The sequence below is a fragment of the Patagioenas fasciata genome, chromosome 29 (genome assembly GCF_037038585.1).
Source record: "Patagioenas fasciata isolate bPatFas1 chromosome 29, bPatFas1.hap1, whole genome shotgun sequence".
Taxonomy (NCBI): domain Eukaryota; kingdom Metazoa; phylum Chordata; class Aves; order Columbiformes; family Columbidae; genus Patagioenas; species Patagioenas fasciata.
Window position 1 is genome coordinate 4999411 of NC_092548.1, and position 21374 is coordinate 5020784.

The 21374-nt window shown below is 63.8% G+C and overlaps 2 protein-coding genes across 4 annotated transcripts in view; both read left to right on the forward strand.

Moving 5' to 3' along the window:
• NEURL4 (neuralized E3 ubiquitin protein ligase 4) overlaps positions 1-16474 on the forward strand; it is a 79030-nt gene extending 62556 nt beyond the window's left edge. The window contains exons 20-29 of one of the 2 annotated variants that reach the window (XM_071800140.1): positions 1213-1374; positions 2653-2790; positions 3929-4090; positions 7758-7934; positions 9273-9363; positions 10958-11068; positions 12018-12171; positions 13916-14028; positions 14896-15064; positions 16190-16474. In XM_071800140.1, coding sequence (XP_071656241.1) covers positions 1213-1374; positions 2653-2790; positions 3929-4090; positions 7758-7934; positions 9273-9363; positions 10958-11068; positions 12018-12171; positions 13916-14028; positions 14896-15064; positions 16190-16382 — 1470 coding nt within the window. In that variant the 3' untranslated portion in view covers positions 16383-16474. The remainder of the gene's footprint in view (positions 1-1212; positions 1375-2652; positions 2791-3928; positions 4091-7757; positions 7935-9272; positions 9364-10957; positions 11069-12017; positions 12172-13915; positions 14029-14895; positions 15065-16189) is intronic. The other variant, XM_071800141.1, reaches the window with a different exon arrangement.
• A 3202-nt stretch (positions 16475-19676) lies between these two features.
• GPS2 (G protein pathway suppressor 2) overlaps positions 19677-21374 on the forward strand; it is a 39365-nt gene continuing 37667 nt past the window's right edge. For both annotated transcript variants that reach the window (XM_071800213.1, XM_071800212.1), the window contains exons 1-2: positions 19677-19838; positions 20837-20946. In XM_071800213.1, coding sequence (XP_071656314.1) covers positions 19745-19838; positions 20837-20946 — 204 coding nt within the window. In that variant the 5' untranslated portion in view covers positions 19677-19744. The remainder of the gene's footprint in view (positions 19839-20836; positions 20947-21374) is intronic.

A 21374-nucleotide genomic window follows, 5' to 3' on the forward strand; every position in this document is an offset into this window, starting at 1 on the left:
GTTCCCACCAATGATGTCACAGCTTCCCCAGTGACGTCACAACTTCCCACCCAGTGACATCACAACCTTCTCCAGTGACGTCACTGGATTGGTTATGACGTCACAGGGCTCCGTGACCTCACTTCCTGTAATGGGAAAGGGGTGGTTATGACGTCACAGGACTCCATGACCTCACTTCCTGTAATGGGAATGGGTTGGTTATGACATCACAGGACTATGTGACCTCACTTCCTGTCATGGGAAGGGGGTGGTTATGACATCACAGGGCTCCGTGACCTCACTTCCTGTAATGGGAAGGGGTTGGTTATGACATCACAGGACTATGTGACCTCACTTCCTGTAATGGGAAGGGGGTGGTTATGACATCACAGGGCTCCGTGACCTCACTTCCTGTAATGGGAAGGGGGTGGTTATGACATCACAGGGCTCCGTGACCTCACTTCCTGTAATGGGAAGGGGTTGGTTATGACATCACAGGACTATGTGACCTCACTTCCTGTAATGGGAAGGGGGTGGTTATGACATCACAGGGCTCCGTGACCTCACTTCCTGTAATGGGAAGGGGGTGGTTATGACATCACAGGGCTCCGTGACCTCACTTCCTGTAATGGGAAGGGGTTGGTTATGACATCACAGGACTATGTGACCTCACTTCCTGTAATGGGAAGGGGGTGGTTATGACATCACAGGGCTCCGTGACCTCACTTCCTGTAATGGGAAGGGGTTGGTTATGACATCACAGGGCTCCGTGACCTCATTTCCTGTAATGGGAAGGGGTTGGATATGACGTCACAGGGCTCTGTGAGGTCACTTCCTGTAATGGGAAGGGGTTGGTTATGACGTCACATGACTCCATGACCTCACTTCCTGTAATGAGAATGGGTTGGTTATGACATCACAGGACTATGTGACCTCACTTCCTGTAATGGGAAGGCGGTGGTTATGACATCACAGGGCTCCGTGACCTCACTTCCTGTAATGGGAAGGGGTTGGTTATGACATCACAGGGCTCCGTGAGGTCACTTCCTGTCTTGGGAATGGGTTGGTTATGACGTCACAGGACTATGTGAGGTCACTTCCTGTCTTGGGAAGGGGTTGGTTATGACGTCAGAGCTTCTCTGACCTCACTTCCTGCCGTGGGAAGTGGTCGGTTATGACGTCACAGGACTCTGTGCCCTCACTTCCTGTTCTCGCTGACGTCACTTCCTGCAGAACGCGGTGGTGGCCCTGGACCTCTACGGCCGCGTCACCGCCGTCACCATCGTCAGCGGGGGGCGGGGCCAGGCGGGGGGCGGGGCCAGCGCCGGCCCCTCCCCCTGCGCCTCCCCCTGCCCCTCCCCCACCGCCTGCAGCCCCCCCGCCCCCATCGCCGGGGTAAACTGGGTGCACTGGGGTGCACTGGGGTGTACTGGGTGTACTGGGTGTACTGGGTGTACTGGGGTAAACTGGGTATACTGGGATATACTGGGATATACTGGGTACACTGGGATGCACTGGGGTGTACTGGGGTGTACTGGGATGTACTGGGGTGCACTGGGGTGTACTGGGATGTACTGCGTGCACTGGGGTGTACTGGGGTGTACTGGGATGTACTGGGTGCACTGGGGTGTACTGGGATGTACTGGGTGTACTGGGATGTACTGGGTGCACTGGGATGTACTGGGGTGCACTGGGGTGTACTGGGATGTACTGGGATGTACTGGGGTGTACTGGGATGTACGGGGTGTACTGGGGTGTACTGGGGTGTACTGGGTGTACTGGGATGTACTGGGATGTACTGGGGTGTACTGGGGTGTACTGGGTGCACTGGGATGTACTGGGTGCACTGGGGTGTACTGGGTGTACTGGGATGTACTGGGGTGTACTGGGGTAAACTGGGTGCACTGGGGTGTACTGGGTGTACTGGGGTGCACTGGGGTGTACTGGGGTGTACTGGGGTGTACTGGGATGTACGGGGTGTACTGGGGTGTACTGGGTGTACTGGGTGTACTGGGGTGCACTGGGGTGTACTGGGGTGTACTGGGATGTACTGGGATGTACGGGGTGTACTGGGGTGTACTGGGGTGTACTGGGGTGTACTGGGGTGTACTGGGATGTACGGGGTGCACTGGGGTGTACTGGGGTGTACTGGGGTGTACTGGGGTGTACTGGGGTGCACTGGGGTGTACTGGGGTGTACTGGGGTGCACTGGGGTGTACTGGGGTGTACTGGGGTGCACTGGGGTGTACTGGGGTGTACTGGGGTGTACGGGGTGTACTGGGGTGTACTGGGGTGTACTGGGATGTACTGGGATGTACTGGGGTGCACTGGGGTAAACTGGGTGCACTGGGATGTACTGGGGTGTACTGGGATGTACTGGGTGCACTGGGGTGTACTGGGTACATAAAACCCCCCAAAAAACACCCCCAAACCCCCCATTTTCACCCCAAATCCCCCCCAGGACCCCCCAGGTTACCCCCCCATGTCCCCCCCATCCCCCCCATATCCCCCCCATTTTTGGGGTGTCACCCACCCCCCTTTCCTTCCCCTCCCCCACCCCCATTTGTGTCCCCAAAACCCCCATAAAACCCCCCCAAAACCCCCCCCAAACCCCCGTTTTTCCCCCCAAATCCCCCCCAGGACCCCCCAGGTGACCCCCCCGTGTCCCCCCAGGGCCCCCCCACATTTTCGGGGTGCCACGGCAAGAACATCCTGCTGTCCAACGGGAACCGCACGGCCACGCGCGTCTCCAGCTACAACCAGGGGCTGGTGCTGCTGGGGCAGCCCCTCCCCCCCGGGCGCCTCCTCCAGGTGACGTCATGGGGGGGGGGAGGGGCCAGGGTGACGTCATGGGGGGGAGGGGCCATGGGGTGGGGGGAGGAGGGGGTGGTGTCAGATATGGGGTGGGGAATGGGGGAGGGGGGTGTAGGTGGGGTCATTGGTGGTGTCGTAGGGGGTGGCCAATGGGAGCCCTGGGTTGTGGTGAGGTCATTGGTGATGTCATAGGGAGTGGCCAATGGGAGCCCTGGGTCGTGGTGAGGTCATTGGTGGTGTCGTAGGGGGTGGCCAATGGGAGCCCTGGGTCGTGGTGAGGTCATTGGTGATGTCGTAGGGGGCGGCCAATGGGAGCCCTGGGTCGTGGTGAGGTCATTGGTGGTGTCGTAGGGGGTGGCCAATGGGAGCCCTGGGTCGTGGTGAGGTCATTGGTGATGTCGTAGGGGGCGGCCAATGGGAGCCCTGGGTCGTGGTGAGGTCATTGGTGATGTCGTAGGGGGCGGCCAATGGGAGCCCTGGGTCGTGGTGAGGTCATTGGTGATGTCATAGGGGGCGGCCAATGGGAGCCCTGGGTCGTGGTGAGGTCATTGGTGATGTCATAGGGGGCGGCCAATGGGAGCCCTGGGTCGTGGTGAGGTCATTGGTGATGTCATAGGGGGTGGCCAATGGGAGCCCTGGGTCGTGGTGAGGTCATTGGTGATGTCATAGGGGACAGCCAATGGGATGGTTGGGTCTTGGTGGGGTCAGTGAGGTCATTGGTGATGTCATAGGGAGTAGCCAATGGGAGAGGTGGATCATGGTGATGTCATTAGTGATGTCATAGGGGGTGGCCAATGGTGGGTCAGCATCTTGGGGTGGTCAGTGAGGTCATTGGTGATGTCATGGGGGTGGCCAATGGCAGCCCTGGGTCCTGGTGATGTCATTGGTGATGCCATAGGGGGCGGCCAATGGGCGAGCTGGCTCTTGGTGAGGTCACGGGAGGCTATGATGACGTCACAGGATGCCGATGACATCACGATGATGTCACAGCTTCACCTGGACGCCCCTGAATCGCATGGGGCGGGGGGGGGGGGAGGGGATTAGGGTCTCAATCCTGGGGTGGGGGAGGGGCGCGGTGTCCCCAGGGGCGGTGGTGACGTCAGAGGGCCCTGATGACATCACGGTGACGTCACAGGTGCGCCTGGACTCGCTGGACCCGCGCTGGAGCTCCTCGCTGGCCCTGGGCGTCACCGCCACCCCCCCCGGGCGCCTGCCCCTCCCCCACTGCGCCGCCGCCCTGCGGCCCCTCCCCCCCCTCCTGCTGCACCGCCAGGGGCTCTTCCGGCACGGGGCCAAGGTGGGGGAGGGGACACGGCTGGACCCACTGTCCCCATGGGCCCCATTGGCCCCATGGTGTCCCCATTGGCCCCATTGAGTCCCCATTGAGTCCCCATTGAGTCCCCATTGTGTCCCCATTGAGTCCCCATTGAGTCCCCGTTGTCCTTATTGAGTCCCCATTGTCCTCATTGAGTCCCCATTGTGTCCCCATTGAGTCCCCATTGTCCTTATTGAGTCCCCATTGTCCTCATTGAGTCCCCATTGAGTCCCCATTGTTTCCGCATTGAGTCCCCATTGAGTCCCCATTGAGTCCCCATTGTCCCCATTGAGTCCCCATTGTCCCCATTGTGTCCCCATTGTCCCCATTGAGTCCCCATTGAGTCCCCATTGTGTCTCCATTGTCCCCATTGAGTCCCCATTGTCCCCATTGTGTCCCCATTGAGTCCCCATTGAGTCCCCATTGTGTCCCCATTGTCCCCGTTGTCCCCATTGAGTCCCCATTGTCCCCATTGTGTCCCCATTGAGTCCCCATTGTCCCCATTGAGTCCCCATTGTGTCTCCATTGTCCCCATTGAGTCCCAATTGTCCCCATTGAGTCCCCATTGTCCCCATTATCTCCCCATTGAGTCCCCATTGTGTCCGCATTGAGTCCCCATTGAGTCCCCATTGAGTCCCCATTGTGTCCCCATTGAGTCCCCATTGTCCTCATTGAGTCCCCATTGTCCTCATTGTGTCCGCATTGAGTCCCCATTGAGTCCCCATTGTCCCCATTGTGTCCCCATTGAGTCCCCATTGAGTCCCCATTGTCCCCATTGTGTCCCCATTGTGTCTCCATTGTCCCCATTGAGTCCCCATTGAGTCCCCATTGAGTCCGCATTGTGTCCCCATTGTGTCCCCATTGTGTCCCCATTGTCCCCATTGAGTCCTCATTGAGTCCCCATTGTCCCCATTGAGTCCCCATTGTCCCCATTGAGTCCTCATTGAGTCCGCATTGTGTCCCCATTGTGTCCCCATTGTGTCCCCATTGTCCCCATTGAGTCCCCATTGAGTCCCCATTGAGTCCCCATTGTGTCCCCATTGTCCCCGTTGTCCCCATTGAGTCCCCATTGTCCCCATTGTGTCCCCATTGTGTCCCCATTGAGTCCCCGTTGTCCCCATTGAGTCCCCATTGTGTCTCCATTGTCCCCATTGAGTCCCAATTGTCCCCATTGAGTCCCCATTGTCCCCATTGTGTCCCCATTGAGTCCCCATTATCTCCCCATTGAGTCCCCATTGTCCCCATTGTGTCCCCATTGAGTCCCCATTATCTCCCCATTGAGTCCCCATTGTCCCCATTGAGTCCCCATTGTGTCCCCATTGAGTCCCCATTGTCCCCATTGAGTCCCCATTGAGTCCCCATTGAGTCCCCATTGTCCCCATTGAGTCCTCATTGAGTCCCCATTGTCCCCATTGTGTCCCCATTGTGTCCCCATTGTCCCCATTGTGTCCGCATTGTCCCCATTGAGTCCCCATTGTGTCCCCATTGTGTCCCCATTGTGTCCCCATTGTCCCCATTGAGTCCCCATTGAGTTCCCATTGAGTCCCCATTGGCCCCATTGAGTCCCCATTGTGTCCCCATTGAGTCCCCATTGAGTCCCCATTGTCCCCATTGAGTCCCCATTGTGTCTCCATTGTCCCCATTGAGTCCCCATTGTCCCCATTGAGTCCCCATTGTCCCCATTGTGTCCCCATTGAGTCCCCATTATCTCCCCATTGAGTCCCCATTGTGTCCCCATTGTGTCCGCATTGAGTCCCCATTGAGTCCCCATTGTGTCCCCATTGTGTCCCCATTGTGTCCCCATTGAGTCCCCATTGAGTCCCCATTGTCCCCATTGAGTCCCCATTGAGTCCCCATTGTGTCTCCATTGTCCCCATTGAGTCCCCATTGTCCCCATTGTGTCCCCATTGAGTCCCCATTGTGTCCCCATTGTGTCCGCATTGAGTCCCCATTGTCCCCATTGTGTCCCCATTGAGTCCCCATTGTCCCCATTGAGTCCCCATTGTGTCCCCATTGTGTCCCCATTGAGTCCCCATTGAGTCCCCATTGTGTCCCCATTGTGTCCCCACTGTGTCCCCATTGTCCCCATTGAGTCCCCTTTGTGTCCCCATAATGTCCCATAGGGTGTCCCCTTGTCCCCATTATGTCCCATTATGTCCCCATTGTGTCCCCATAATGTCCCATAGGGTGTCCCCTTGTCCCCATTATGTCCCATTATGTCCCCATTGTGTCCCCATTATGTCCCATGGGGTGTCCTCTTATCCCCATGGTGTCCCCATTGTGTCCCCAGGGGGTGTCCCCATTGTCCCCATTGTGTCCCCAGGGGGTGTCCCCATTGTCCCCATGGTGTCCCCATTGTCCCATTGTGTCCCATGGGGGTGTCCCCATTGTCCCATTGTGTCCCCAGGGGGTGTCCCCATTGTCCCCATGGTGTCCCCATTGTCCCATTGTGTCCCCAGGGGGTGTCCCCATTGTCCCCATGGTGTCCCCATTGTCCCATTGTGTCCCATGGGGGTGTCCCCATTGTCCCCATGGTGTCCCCATTGTCCCATTGTGTCCCCAGGGGGTGTCCCCATTGTCCCCATGGTGTCCCCATTGTCCCATTGTGTCCCCGGGGGATGTCCCCTCACCCCAGGGCTGTCCCCAGGGGGTGTCCCCATTGTCCCCATGGTGTCCCCATTGTCCCATTGTGTCCCCGGGGGGTGTCCCCATTGTCCCCATGGTGTCCCCATTGTCCCATTGTGTCCCCAGGGGGTGTCCCCATTGTCCCCATGGTGTCCCCATTGTCCCATTGTGTCCCCAGGGGGTGTCCCCGTTGTCCCCATGGTGTCCCCATTGTCCCATTGTGTCCCCAGGGGGTGTCCCCATTGTCCCCATGGTGTCCCCATTGTCCCATTGTGTCCCCGGGGGGTGTCCCCTCACCCCAGGGCTGTCCCCAGGGGGTGTCCCCATTGTCCCCATGGTGTCCCCATTGTCCCATTGTGTCCCATGGGGGTGTCCCCATTGTCCCCATGGTGTCCCCATTGTCCCATTGTGTCCCATGGGGGTGTCCCCATTGTCCCCATGGTGTCCCCATTGTCCCATTGTGTCCCCGGGGGGTGTCCCCTCACCCCAGGGCTGTCCCCAGGGGGTGTCCCCATTATCCCCATGGTGTCCCCATTGTCCCATTGTGTCCCCAGGGGGTGTCCCCATTGTCCCCATGGTGTCCCCATTGTCCCATTGTGTCCCATGGGGGTGTCCCCATTGTCCCCATGGTGTCCCCATTGTCCCATTATGTCCCCTGGGGGTGTCCCCTTGTTCCAGGGCTGTCCCCAGGGGGTGTCCCCGTTGTCCCCATGGTGTCCCCATTGTCCCATTGTGTCCCCAGGGGGTGTCCCCATTGTCCCCATGGTGTCCCCATTGTCCCATTGTGTCCCCTGGGGGTGTCCCCTTGTTCCAGGGCTGTCCCCGGGGGGTGTCCCCATTGTCCCCATGGTGTCCCCATTGTCCCATTATGTCCCCTGGGGGTGTCCCCTTGTTCCAGGGCTGTCCCCGGGGGGTGTCCCCATTGTCCCCATGGTGTCCCATGGGGGTGTCCCCTCACCCCAGGGCTGTCCCCGGGGGGTGTCCCCGTTGTCCCCCCATTGTCCCCACTGTCCCCACCTCGCAGGTGCTGGACGGCTTCGGGCCGGACCTGGAGCGGGTGCCCGTGGGGACGCGTCTGGGGCTGCTGCTGGACGGGGGGGGGCGGCTGCACCTCTTTGTCAATGGGGTGGACCAGGGGGCGGCCGGGGGGGCCCCCTCGCCATGCTACGTGCTGCTGGACCTGTACGGGCAGTGCCGCCAGGTGGGACGGGGACGGGGGGTGTTGGGGGCAATGGGGGTGTTGGGGGCAATGGGGGTGTTGGGGTCAAGGGGGGCAATGGGGGTGTTGGGGTCAAGGGGGGCAATGGGGTCAATGGGGGTGTTGGGGGCAATGGGGTCAATGGGGGCAATGGGGTCAGTGGGGTCAAGGGGGGCAATGGGGATGTTGGGGTCAATGGAGTCAATGGGGGCAATGGGGGCAATGGGGGTGTTGGGGGCAATGGAGTCAATGTGGGCAATTGGGGCAATGGGGGTGTTGGGGGCAATGGGGGCAATGGGGGTGTTGGGGGCAATGGGGGCAATGGGGGTGTTGGGGGCAATGGGGTCAATGGGGATGTTGGGGTCGATGGGGGCAATGGGGGTGTTGGGGGCAATGGGGTCAATGGGGGTGTTGGGGGCAATGGGGTCAATGGGGATGTTGGGGTCAATGGGGGCAATGGGGGTGTTGGGGGCAATGGGGCCATGGGGGGCAATGGGGTCAGTGGGGTCAATGGAGTCAATGGGGGCAATGGGGGCAATGGGGGTGTTGGGGGCAATGGGGGCAATGGTGGTGTTGGGGGCAATGGAGTCAATGGGGGCAATTGGGGCAATGGAGGTGTTGGGGGCAATGGGGTCAATGGGGGCAATGGGGTCAGTGGGGGCAATGGGGTCAATGGGGTCAATGGAGTCAATGGGGTCAGTGGGGTCAATGGGGGCAATGGGGGTGTTGGGGGCATTGGGGGCAATGGGGGTGTTGGGGGCATTGGGGGCAATGGGGGTGTTGGGGGCAATGGGGTCAAGGGGGGCGATGGGGGTGTTGGGGTAATGGGGTCAATGGGGGCAATGGGGTTGTTGGGGGCATTGGGGGCAATGGGGGCAATGGGGGTGTTGGGGGCAATGGAGTCAATGGGGGCAATGGGGGTGTTGGGGGCAATGGGGGCAATGGGGTCAGTGGGGTCAATGGAGTCAATGGGGTCAGTGGGGTCAATGGGGGCAATGGGGTTGTTGGGGGCATTGGGGGCAATGGGGCTGTGGGGGGCAATGGGGGCAATGGGGGTGTTGGGGTCAATGGGGTCAAGGGGGGCAATGGGGTCACTGGGGTCAATGGGGACATTGGGGTCAGTGGGGTCAATGGGACATTGGGGTCAATGGGGACATTGGGGTCAATGGCGATGGGGTCAATGGGGGCATTGGGGACATTGGGGGCAATGGGGGCATTGGGGTCAATGGGGGTGTTGGGGACATTGGGGTCAATGGGGGTGTTGGGGACATGGGGGTCAATGGGGGCATTGGGACCCCCCAAGGGACCCAGGCGTCCGGGCGCTGACCCCGTGCCCCCCAGGTGACGATCGTGGCCGAGGGCCCGGACGGGGGGGGCCCCAGCGGGGACCCCCGGGGCAGGGGGGACGTGGAGAAGGCCGACGTGGTGGACGGTGAGCGCGGGACCCCTGCGTGTGGGGCAGACCCACACATCTGGGGGGCTGGGGGTCTTCGTTCTCCCTATGGGGCTGCGGGGGAATCAGGGACCCCCAGATCTGTGGGGTTGGGGGGGCCCTAAAGTGGGGGTGGGGCGGGTCAGCCCCACAGATCTATGGGGCTGGGGGGGGGGTCTTGGAGCCCAAAGTGTGGGGCTGGGGTAGGGGGGGGGCCAGACCCATAGATCTATGGGGCTGGAGGGTCTTTGTGTTACGAGTGGGGCTGGGGGGGAATCAGGGACCCCCAGATCTGTGGGGCTGGGGGGGCCCTAAAGTGGGGAGGGGCGGGTCAGCCCCACAGATCTATGGGGCTGGGGGGGGTCTTGGAGCCCAAAGTGTGGGGCTGGATGGGGGGGAAGGGATCCCCAGATCTATGGGGCTGGGGGGGGGTCTCAGGTGTCCCCAGCCCCCCACTGGACACGCCCCCTTTAAATCCCCACCCCCCCAATGGGCGTGTCCACCTGAAACCCCGCCCCCAATGGGCTCACCCATTGAAACCCCGCCCCCAATGGGCGTGTCCACCTGAAACCCCGCCCCCAATGGGCTCACCCATTGAAACCCCGCCCCCATGGGTGTGTCCACCGAACCCCCACCCAATTGGCATCTCCACTGATTCCCCGCCCCCAATGGGTGTGTCCAACTGAAGCACCGCCCAATGGGCGTGTCCTATTGCCCATGGGCGTGTCCAATGAAGCCACACCCCCAATGGGCGTGTCCATTGAATCCCCGCCCCCAATGGGCGTCTGCAATTGAACCCAGCCCCAATGGGCATGTCCATTAAAGCCCCGCCCCCAATGGGCGTGTCCAACGGAATCCCCACCCAAGGGGGCGTGTCCAATGGAATCCCCACCCAAGGGGGCGTGTCCAACGGAATCCCCACCCAAGGGGGGCGTGTCCAATGGAATCCCCGCCCAAGGGGGGCGTGTCCAACGGAATCCCCACCCAAGGGGGCGTGTCCAATTGAATCCCCACCCAAGGGGGCGTGTCCAACGGAATCCCCGCCCAAGGGGGCGTGTCCAATGGAATCCCCACCCAAGGGGGGCGTGTCCAATGGAATCCCCACCCAAGGGGGCGTGTCCAATGGAATCCCCACCCAAGGGGGGGCGTGTCCAATGGAATCCCCACCCAAGGGGGCGTGTCCAACGGAATCCCCACCCAAGGGGGGCGTGTCCAACGGAATCCCCACCCAAGGGGGCGTGTCCAATGGAATCCCCACCCAAGGGGGCGTGTCCAATGGAATCCCCACCCAAGGGGGCGTGTCCAATGGAATCCCCACCCAAGGGGGCGTGTCCAACGGAATCCCCACCCAAGGGGGCGTGTCCAACTGAATCCCCACCCAAGGGGCGTGTCCAATGGAATCCCCACCCAAGGGGGCGTGTCCAACGGAATCCCCACCCAAGGGGGCGTGTCCAATGGAATCCCCACCCAAGGGGGCGTGTCCAATGGAATCCCCACCCAAGGGGGCGTGTCCACTGGAATCCCTGCGGGGGCGGTTGTGGGGGCGGTGTCTCCAGTGGGCGTGCCCGCCTGAAGCCCCGCCCCCTCCCCGCAGGGATGAAGGAGTCCCTGTGCTGGGCCCCGCCCCCCCCGGCCGGGCCCCGCCCCCAGCCCTGCCCCTACCAGGCGCTGTGCGCGCGCTTCACCGACCTCCTGCTGCTGCCCGGTGCGCCCGCACGCCGGGGTCCCTCGGACGCCTGGGTCCCCTGGGCGGGGGGGGAGGGGGGAGGGGGGTGGGCGCCAATCCCGAACTCCTGGGTCCCTTCCCGAACTCCTGGGTCCCTTGGGGAACTCCTGGGTCCCTCTCCCGAACTCTTAGGTCCCTCCCGAACTCCTGGGTCCCTCGGACGCCTGGGTCCCCTGGGCCGGGGGGGGGAGGGGGGAGGGGGGTGGGGGCCAATCCCGAACTCCTGGGTCCCTTCCCGAACTCCTGGGTCCCTTGGGGAACTCCTGGGTCCCTCCCCCGAACTCCTGGGTCCCTCGGACGCCTGGGTCCCCTGGGCCGGGGGGAGGAGGGGGGAGGGGGGTGAGGGCCAATCCCGAACTCCTGGGTCCCTTCCCGAACTCCTGGGTCCCTTGGGGAACTCCTGGGTCCCTCTCCCGAACTCTTGGGTCCCTCCCGAACTCCTGGGTCCCTTGGACGCCTGGGTCCCCTGGGCCGGGGGGGGAGGGGGGAGGGGGGTGGGGGCCAATCCCGAACTCCTGGGTCCCTTCCCGAACTCCTGGGTCCCTCCCCGAACTCCTGGGTCCCTTCCCGAACTCCTGGGTCCCTTGGGGAACTCCTGGGTCCCTCTCCCGAACTCTTGGGTCCCTCCCGAACTCCTGGGTCCCCCCGAACTCCTGGGTCCCCCCCGAACTCCTGGGTCCCTCCCCCGAACTCCTGGGTCCCCCCGAACTCCTGGGTCCCCCCTGAACTCCTGGGTCCCTCCCCGAACTCCTGGGTCCCCCCGCACTCCTGGGTCCCTCCCGAACTCCTGGGTCCCCCCCGAACTCCTGGGTCCCTCCCGAACTCCTGGGTCCCTCCCGAACTCCTGGGTCCCCCCCGAACTCCTGGGTCCCTCCCGAACGCCTGGGTCCCGTGGGGCACGCCTGGGTCCCTGACGCCCCTCCCCCAGACGGGTACTTCTCTCCGGGTCCCCGCCGCGTCCGCTGCTTCTGCGCCCGCTGCCAGGAGCTGCGGGGGGAGGGGCCGAGAGACCCCGCCCCCCGGGGAGACCCCGCCCCCCGGGACCCCTCCCCCCCCCTGGGCTGGTGCCGCTTCGGCCTCCGGTGAGAGGGGGGAGGGGATTGGGGGGGTCTATGGGGGGTTATGGGGGTCAAAGGGGGGGTCTATGGGGCTTTATGGGGGGTTATGGGGTTCTATGGGGGGTCTATGGGGGTCTATGGGGGGATTTGGGGGGGCTCTATGGGGGGTTATGGGGCTCTATGGGGGGTCTATGGGGGGCTCTATGGGGGGCTTTGGGGGGGTCTATGGGGCTCTATGGGGGCTTATGGGGTTCTATGGGGTTCTGTGAAGGGTTATGGGGCTCTATGGGGGGTCTATGGGGGGCTCTATGGGGGGCTCTATGGGGGGCTTTGGGGGTCTATGGGGGGATTTGGGGGGTCTATGGGGCTCTATGGGGGGTTATGGGGTTCTATGGGGGTCTATGGGGTTCTGTGAAGGGTTATGGGGCTCTATGGGGGGTCTATGGGGGGCTCTATGGGGGGCTTTGGGGGTCTATGGGGGGATTTGGGGGGTCTATGGGGCTCTATGGGGGGTTATGGGGTTCTATGGGGGTCTATGGGGTTCTGTGAAGGGTTATGGGGCTCTATGGGGGGCTCTATGGGGGTCTATGGGGGGATTTGGGGGGTCTATGGGGCTCTATGGGGGGTTATGGGGTTCTATGGGGGTCTATGGGGTTCTGTGAAGGGTTATGGGGCTCTATGGGGGGCTCTATGGGGGTCTATGGGGGGATTTGGGGGGTCTATGGGGCTCTATGGGGGGTTATGGGGCTCTATGGGGAGATTTGGGGGCTCTATGAGGGGCTTTGGGGGTCTATGGGGGGATTTGGGGGGTCTATGGGGCTCTATGGGGGGTTATGGGGCTCTATGGGGGGTCTATGGGGGTCTATGGGGCTCTATGGGGGGTCTGTGGGGGGTTATGGGGATCTATGAGGGATTTGGGAGGGTCTGTGGGGGCTCTGTGGGGGCCTATGGGGGGTTATTGGGGCTCTATGGGGGGATTTGGGGGACTCTATGGGGGTTATGGGGCTCTATGGGGGGACATTGTGGGGTTCATTGTGTCCCCGTTAATTGTGTCCCCATTGGGTTTGGGGTCCCTGGGGTTCATTGGGGTCCCATGGGGTTCATTGGGGTCCCCTGGGTCCATTGTGTCCCCGTTAATTGTGTCCCCATTGGGTCTGGGGTCCCCTGGGGTTCATTGGGGTCCCCATTGGGTTTGGGGTCCCCTGGGGTTCATTGGGGTCCCCATTGGGTTTGGGGTCCCCTGGGGTTCATTGGGGTCCCATGGGGTCAATGTTGGGTTCCCTGGGTTAGTTGGGGTCCATGTTAATTGGGTCCCCATTAATTGGGTCCCCATTGATTTTGGGTCCCATGGGGTTCATTGGGGTCCCTGGGTTAATTGGGGTCCCTGTTAATTGAGGTCCCATGGGGTTCATTGGGGTCCCCTGGGGTTCATTGGGGTCCCCGTTAATTGTGTCCCCATTGGGTTTGGGGTCCCCTGGGGTTCATTGGGGTCCCATGGGGTTCATTGGGGTCCCCATGGGGTTTGGGGTCCCCTGAGGTTCATTGGGGTCCCCTGGGTTCATTGTGTCCCCGTTAATTGTGTCCCCATTGGGTCTGGGGTCCCATGGGGTTCATTGGGGTCCCATGGGGTTCATTGGGGTCCCCTGGGTCCATCGTGTCCCCGTTAATTGTGTCCCCATTGGGTTTGGGGTCCCCTGGGGTTCATTGGGGTCCCCTGGGTCCGTCGTGTCCCCGTTAATTGTGTCCCCATTGGGTCTGGGGTCCCCAGCCCGCGGCCGCGGGCGGACCCGGGGGGCTCGTGGCCCAAGTGGCCCCTGGCCTATCACGGGACCAGCGCCGGCAACGTGCGCAGCAGCCTGGACCGCGGGGAGATCGTGCCCGGTGAGGACCCAGGCGTCCGGGGGACCCAGGAGTGCGGGGGGGACCCAGGAGTTCGGGGGGGACCCAGGAGTTCAGGGGGGACCCAGGAGTTCGGGAGGGACCCAGGAGTTCGGGGGGGACCCAGGAGTTCGGGGGGAACCCAGGAGTCCGGGGGACCCAGGAGTGCGGGGGGACCCAGGAGTTCAGGAGGGACCCAGGAGTTCGGGAGGGACCCAGGAGTTCGGGGGACCCAGGAGTTCGGGAGGGACCCAGGAGTTCGGGGGACCCAGGAGTTGGGGAGGGACCCAGGAGTTCGGGGGGGACCCAGGAGTTCGGGGGACCCAGGAGTTCAGGGGGGACCCAGGAGTTCGGGAGGGACCCAGGAGTTCGGGGGACCCAGGAGTTGGGGAGGGACCCAGGAGTTCGGGAGGGACCCAGGAGTTCGGGGGACCCAGGAGTTGGGGAGGGACCCAGGAGTTCAGGGGGGACCCAGGCGTCCGGGGGACCCAGGAGTGCGGGGGGGACCCAGGAGTGTGGGAGGGACCAATGAGTGTTGGAGGGACCCAGGAGTTCGGGAGGGACCCAGGAGTTCGGGGGGGACCCAGGAGTTCGGGAGGGACCCAGGAGTTCGGGAGGGGACCCAGGAGTTCGGGGAGGGACCCAGGAGTTCGGGAGGGACCCAGGAGTTCCCCAAGGGACCCAGGAGTTTGGGGTGCACCCTGGAGGGACCCAGGCATCTGGGGGACCCAGGAGTCCGGGAGGGACCCAGGAGTTCGGGGGGGACCCAGGAGTTCGGGGGGGGACCCAGGAGTTCGGGAGGGATCCAGGAGTTCGGGAGGGACCCAGGCGTCCGGCCCCACCCCCTGACCCCCGTTCCCCCCCACCCAGGCCCCTGGTCGCTGCTGACGCCCCCGGCCAAGGCAGAGGCGGGGGTGGGCGGGGCGTTACGCGGAAGCTCCGCCCCCGGGGCCGTGGCCCCGCCCCTCGGCCCCGCCCGCCTGGTTCTGTCCCCGGCCCTGCCCTACGCGGCCATGGAGCCGTTTGCCAGCGCTGTCACGTGAGTGGGCGGGGCCACGTGGTGGGCGGGGCCACGTGGTGGGCGGGGCCGCGGGGTGGGCGGGGCCGCGGGGTGGGAGAGGCCACGGGGTGGGCGGGGCCACGGGGTGGGCGGGGCCGCGGGGTGGGCGGGGCCTCGGGGGGACTGGGAGGAATGGGATGGGGGGTGGGGGATGAAGTTGGAGGTTCTGGGGTGGGCGGGGCCACAGGGGGCGGGGACTCCCGGGATGGGGGTGTGGCCTGCGGTGGGCGGGGCCTCGGGGGCGTCTATGCAGATGAGGTTTGCCTTGTGTGGACTCTTAAAGGGACCGCGCCCCCAAGCTTGTGGATGATGGGGTGGAGCTTTAGGGGGTGGGCGTGGCCTGAGGTGGGCGTGTCCATCCAAGGGGCGTGTCCGAGGTGTCCCCGCCCCCTTGCAGCTTCCGCGTGCTGAGGTCGGGGGGTTCCCATGTACCCCCCTAATGAGTGGGGAGGGGGGCGGGGTTTTGGGGGTGGGCGTGACCATTCAAGGGGCGTGTCCTCCTGTGTTCCCGCCCGGAGTGGGCGTGTCTATGCAGATGAGCTTCACCTTGTGTGGACTCTTAAAGGGACCATGTCCCCTAATGAATGGGGAGGGGGGCGGGGTTTTGGGGTGGGCGTGGCCTGAGGTGGGCGTGTCCATCCAAGGGGCGTGTCCTGAGGTGTCCCCGCCCCCCTTGCAGCTTCTGCGTGCTGAGGTCGGGGGGTCCCATGTACGCCCCCTAATGTATGGGGGGGGGGGGGGGGGGCGGGCGGGGTTTTGGGGGTGGGCGTGGCCTGAGGTGGGCGTGTCCATCCAAGGGGCGTGTCCTGCGCTATGTGGGCGTGTCTATCTCAATGATCATTGCCTCATGTGGGCTCTTAAAGGGGCCACATCCCCAACCTTGTGGATGGGTGGGTGGGTTTTTTTATGGGTGGGCGTGGCCTGAGGTGGGCGTGTCCATCCAAGGGGCGTGTCCTGAGGTGTCCCCGCCCCCCTTGCAGCTTCCGCGTGCTGAGGTCGGGGGGTCCCATATACCCCCCTAATGAATGGGGAGGGGGGCGGGGTTTTGGGGGTGGGCGTGTCCCACGGAAGGGGCGTGTCCTGAGGTGTCCCCGCCCCCTGCAGGTTCCGCGTGCCGGGCTCCGGGGGCCCTCGCCGGGCGCGCGTGGCCTTCGAGGTTTTCGTGCGCCCGGGGTCGTTCCGGGCCGGGCCCCCCTCCCTGCGCCCCCCGGACGGCCTGGACCCCACGGAGCTCGAGTGGGTGACCAAGGAGCCCGGGGCCACCGTGCTGTGCGGGCTGCTGGTCCGCGTGGAGTGAACGGGGGACCCGCCGTGGGGAACCCCCCGGAATGGGGGAACCCCCCCACAAGAATGGGGGAACCCCCCTGGGAAGGGGGAACCCACCCCGGAATGGGGAACCCACACTGGGAATGGGGGAACCCACACTGGGAATGGGGAAACCCCCCCTGGATTGGGGGATCCCACCCAGGATGGGGAAACCCCCCGGAATGGGGGAACCCCCCTGGGAATGGGGAACCCACACTGGGAATGGGGAAACCTCCTGGGAATGGGAGACCCCCCAAGAATGGGAGAACCCACCCCGGAATGGGGGAACCCCCCTGGGAATGGGGGAACCCCCCTGGGATGGGGGAACCCCCCCCAAGAATGGAGGAACCCACACTGGGAATGGGGAACCCCCCCTGGGAATGGGGAACCCCCCTGGGAATGGGGAACCCACCCAGGATTGGGAACCCCCCCATGGATGGGGAAACCCCCCTGGGAATGGAGGAACCCCCCCAAGAATGGGGGAACCCCCCTGGGAATGGGGAAACCCCCCCAGGATGGGGAATCCCCCCCAACATGGGGAGGGGATCCCCCCTAGGATGGGACCCCCCCCCCCCCCCAAACAATGGGGAACCCCCTCCCAATGTGGGGAGCAGGAACCCCCCAAGAATGGGGAATCCCCCCCCCAAGAATGGGGAACCCCCCCCCCAAGAATGGGGAACCCCCCCCCAATAATGGGGAATCCCCCCCACCAATAGTGGGGAATCCCCCCCACCCAATAATTGGGAATCCCCCCCCCAATAATGGGGAATCCCCCCCCAATAGTGGGGAAACCCCCCCTTCAAATATGGGGACCCCCCCCCCCCCCACCCCAGGATGGGGAATCCCCCTCCAAGATGGGGAACCCCAAACCAGGGACCCCCCCCATAATATGGGGACCCCCCCCCCAAATGTGGGGATCCCCCCCCCAAAATATTGGACCCCCCCCAAATAAGGGACCCCCCCCCAAAATATGGGATCCCCCCCCTAAATATGGGTCCCCCCCCCCAAATGGGGACCCCTCCCCCCCCCAAGGCCTGAGGACCCCCCCATAGACACCGCCCCCCCCCCAATATAGGACCCCAATATATGGGGAACCCCCAATAAATGGGAGGGGGGATCCCCCAAAACCCCATTTATGGGGGGGGGGGTGATCTGCACACCCCAAATTGGGGACCCCCCCCTCCCCCCTGGAGTTGGTTATGGGGGGGGGTCCCCAAATTATATGGGGGGGTCCCCAAATTAAGGGGGGTCCCCAATTATGGGGGGGCCGCCAATTATGGGGGGGGATCCCCAAATTAGGGGGGGGGTCCCCAAATTAGGGGGGGGTCCCAATTATGGGGGGGGTCCCCAATTATGGGGTGTGGTCCCCAATTGGGGGGGGTCCCCAATTATGGGGGGGGTCCCCAATTGGGGAGGGGATCCCCAAATTAGGGGGGGTTCCCAATTATGGGGGGGGGGTCCCAATTATGAGGGGGGGTCCTAATTAGGGGGGAGGGGGGGTCCCTAAATTATAGGGGGGTGTAATTAGGGGGGGGGGCCACTAATTGGGGGGGGGTCCCTCCCCCATATTCTTGGGGGGGTCCCAGCACTTCCCGCCCCTCCCCCAACCCCCCCGCCCCTCCCCCCTCCCCCCCCCACTTTATTTATTGCCCCAAATGTGAATCGGGGGGGGTGGGGGAGGGGATTTGGGGGGGGGGGAGGGGGTTTGGGGGGGGGTTGGGTTTTTTTTAATGGGTTTTTATTTAAAGCTGCTTAAGGGGGGGGGGGGGGGGTCCCGCCCCTCCCCCACCCCCCCTTGGACCCCCCCACCCCTCCCCCCCCTTTATAAACCAGGAGAGAAAATGAACGGAGTCGTTTGTGGGGGGAGGGGCGGGATCAGGCCCTTTATGGGGGTCAATGGGGGTCAATGGGGGGGGATCGGGCCCTTTATGGGGGTCAATGGGGGTCAATGGGGGGGGGATCGGGCCCTTTATGGGGGTCAATGGGGGTCAATGGGGGGGGGATCGGGCCCTTTATGGGGGTCAATGGGGGTCAATGGGGGGGGGATCGGGCCCTTTATGGGGGTCAATGGGGGTCAATGGGGGGGGATCGGGCCCTTTATGGGGGTCAATGGGGGGGGGATCGGGCCCTTTATGGGGGTCAATGGGGGTCAATGGGGGGGGGATCGGGCCCTTTATGGGGGTCAATGGGGGTCAATGGGGGGGATCGGGCCCTTTTTGGGGGTCAATGGGGGTCAATGGGGGGGGATCGGGCCCCTAATGGGGGTCAATGGGGGTCAATGGGGGGGGGATCGGGCCCTTTATGGGGGTCAATGGGGGTCAATGGGAGGGGGATCGGGCCCTTTATGGGGGTCAATGGGGGTCAATGGGGGGGGGATCGGGCCCTTTATGGGGGTCAATGGGGGTCAATGGGGGGGATCGGGCCCTTTATGGGGGTCAATGGGGGTCAATGGGGGGGGGATCGGGCCCTTTATGGGGGTCAATGGGGGTCAGTGGGGGGGGATCGGGCCCTTTATGGGGGTCAATGGGGGTCAATGGGGGGGATCGGGCCCTTTATGGGGGTCAATGGGGGTCAATGGGGGGGGGATCGGGCCCTTTATGGGGGTCAATGGGGGTCAATGGGGGGGGGGATCGGGCCCTTTATGGGGGTCAATGGGGGTCAATGGGGAGGGGATCGGGCCCTTTATGGGGGTCAATGGGGGTCAATGGGGAGGGGATCGGGCCCTTTATGGGGGTCAATGGGGGTCAATGGGGGGGGGATCGGGCCCTTTATGGGGGTCAATGGGGGTCAATGGGGAGGGGATCGGGCCCTTTATGGGGGTCAATGGGGGTCAATGGGGGGGGGATCGGGCCCTTTTTGGGGGTCAATGGGGCAGGATCTGCCCCCTTTTTTGGCGGGTGTTCCGGGGGCTTTTCCCGCGCTCAGAATCGCGCCCTTTCCCGAGGGGGCGTGGCCAATCGCGGCGAGTGGGCGTGGCCTCCGCTCCCCCCCACCCCCCCACCCCGCAGCGCCTCCGCGCCTCTCAGGCAGGGGGCGTGGCCACAGCCAGGGTGGGCGTTTCCAAGCGCCGTATGGGGGCGTGGCCACTCTCAGGGTGGGCGTGGCCTCCTCTCCCTCGCCCCCCGACGCGGCGCCTCTCAGGGAGGGGGCGTGGCCAGGCTCAGGGTGGGCGTGGCCACGCTCTGCGACTCACTGAGGGGGCGTGGCCAAGCTCAGGGTGGGCGTGGCCAAGCGCCCCTAATCCGGCGCTTAAGGAAGGAGGAGGAGAGAGAGGAGGGGGCGTGTTTTCCCCCTCCCGGAAGCGGAAGCGCGGGCGACTTCCGGCTTCTCGGGCCTAGCGGGAGGGCTCGCAAGATGCCGGCGCTGCTGGAGCGGCCGAAGCTGTCGTCGGCCATGGCGCGGGCGCTGCACCGCCACGTTATGGTGGAGCGGGAGCGCAAGCGGCAGGGTGAGCGCCGGGGGGGGCAACGGGGGGGCGGGGGGGGCGCCGTGGGAACGGGAGGTAGCGCCGCCCCCCCCCGCAAATCTCCCGGCGTTGCCGTGGTAACAGGACCCGCCCCCCGCGTTGTGCGGCGCGCTGGCCACGCCCACCGGGGGTTGCCGTGGTAACGGGAGCGGCCGCTCCGGGCCCTGCCCGCGCGTTTCTATGGCAACGAAGCCACGCCCCCCCCGGTGTGTGCGCGGTGCGGTGGCCACGCCCCCCCGGGGTTGCCGTGGTAACGGGAGCCGGCGTCACGTGGTCCCCCCAGGGAAAGGCCCCGCCCGCGCGTCTCCGTGGCAACGAAGCCACGCCCCCTATGTGGGTGTGGCCAGGGGAGGGGGAGTGGTGCGGTGGCCACGCCCACCTGGGGTTGCCGTGGTAACGGGAGAGGCTGCTCAGGACCCCTGAGCCCCCATGACCCCAATGACCTCTGACCCCAATGAGCCCATGATCCCCAGTGACCCCCAGATCCTGAGTGACCCCCAGTGACCCCTGACCCCTCACAGCTGGGGGTGGAGCCTGAGTGACCCATGAGCCCCCTGTGACCCCCTGACCCCAGCGACCCCCAGATCCTGAGTTACCCCTGTGACCCCCAGTGACCCTTGACCCCTGTGACATCCTAACCCCAGTGACCCCGTGACCCCAGTGACCCCAAGGTCCTGATTGGCCCCTGACCCCCCGTGGTGACCCCCTGACCCCGGATGACCCCGACCCCAGTGACCCCCCCAGATCCTCAGTTACCCCTGTGACCCCGTGACCCTTGACCCCCACTGACCCTTGACCCCCACTGACCCTGACCCCGTGACCTCCTAACCCCAGTGACCCTGACACCCCCAGTGACCCCCAGTGACCCCCTGACCCCAGTGGCCCCCTGCCCCCTGGTTGAGCCCCTGGATGACCCCTGACCCCAGATGACCCCTGACCCCAGATGACCCCTGACCCCGGTGACCCCTTTGTGTCCGCAGAGGAGGAGGAGGTGGACAAGATGATGGAGCAGAAACTGCGGGAGGAGCAGGAGAGGAGGAGGAGGAAGGAGCTGGAGGAGAGGATGTCATTGGAGGAGACCCGGGAACAGGTACCTATAGATCACCTATGGATCACCTATAGACAGTGAGAGAGGAGAGGATGTCATTGGAGGAGACCCGGGAACAGGTACCTATAGATCACCTATGGATCACCTATAGACAGTGAGAGAGGAGAGGATGTCATTGGAGGAGACCCGGGAGCAGGTACCTATAGATCACCTATGGATCACCTATAGACAGTGAGAGAGGAGAGGATGTCATTGGAGGAGACCCGGGAGCAGGTACCTATAGATCACCTATGGATCACCTATAGACAGTGAGAGAGGAGAGGATGTCATTGGAGGAGACCCGGGAGCAGGTACCTATAGATCACCTATGGATCACCTATAGACAGTGAGAGAGGAGAGGATGTCATTGGAGGAGACCCGGGAACAGGTACCTATAGATCACCTCTGGATCACCTATAGACAGTGAGAGA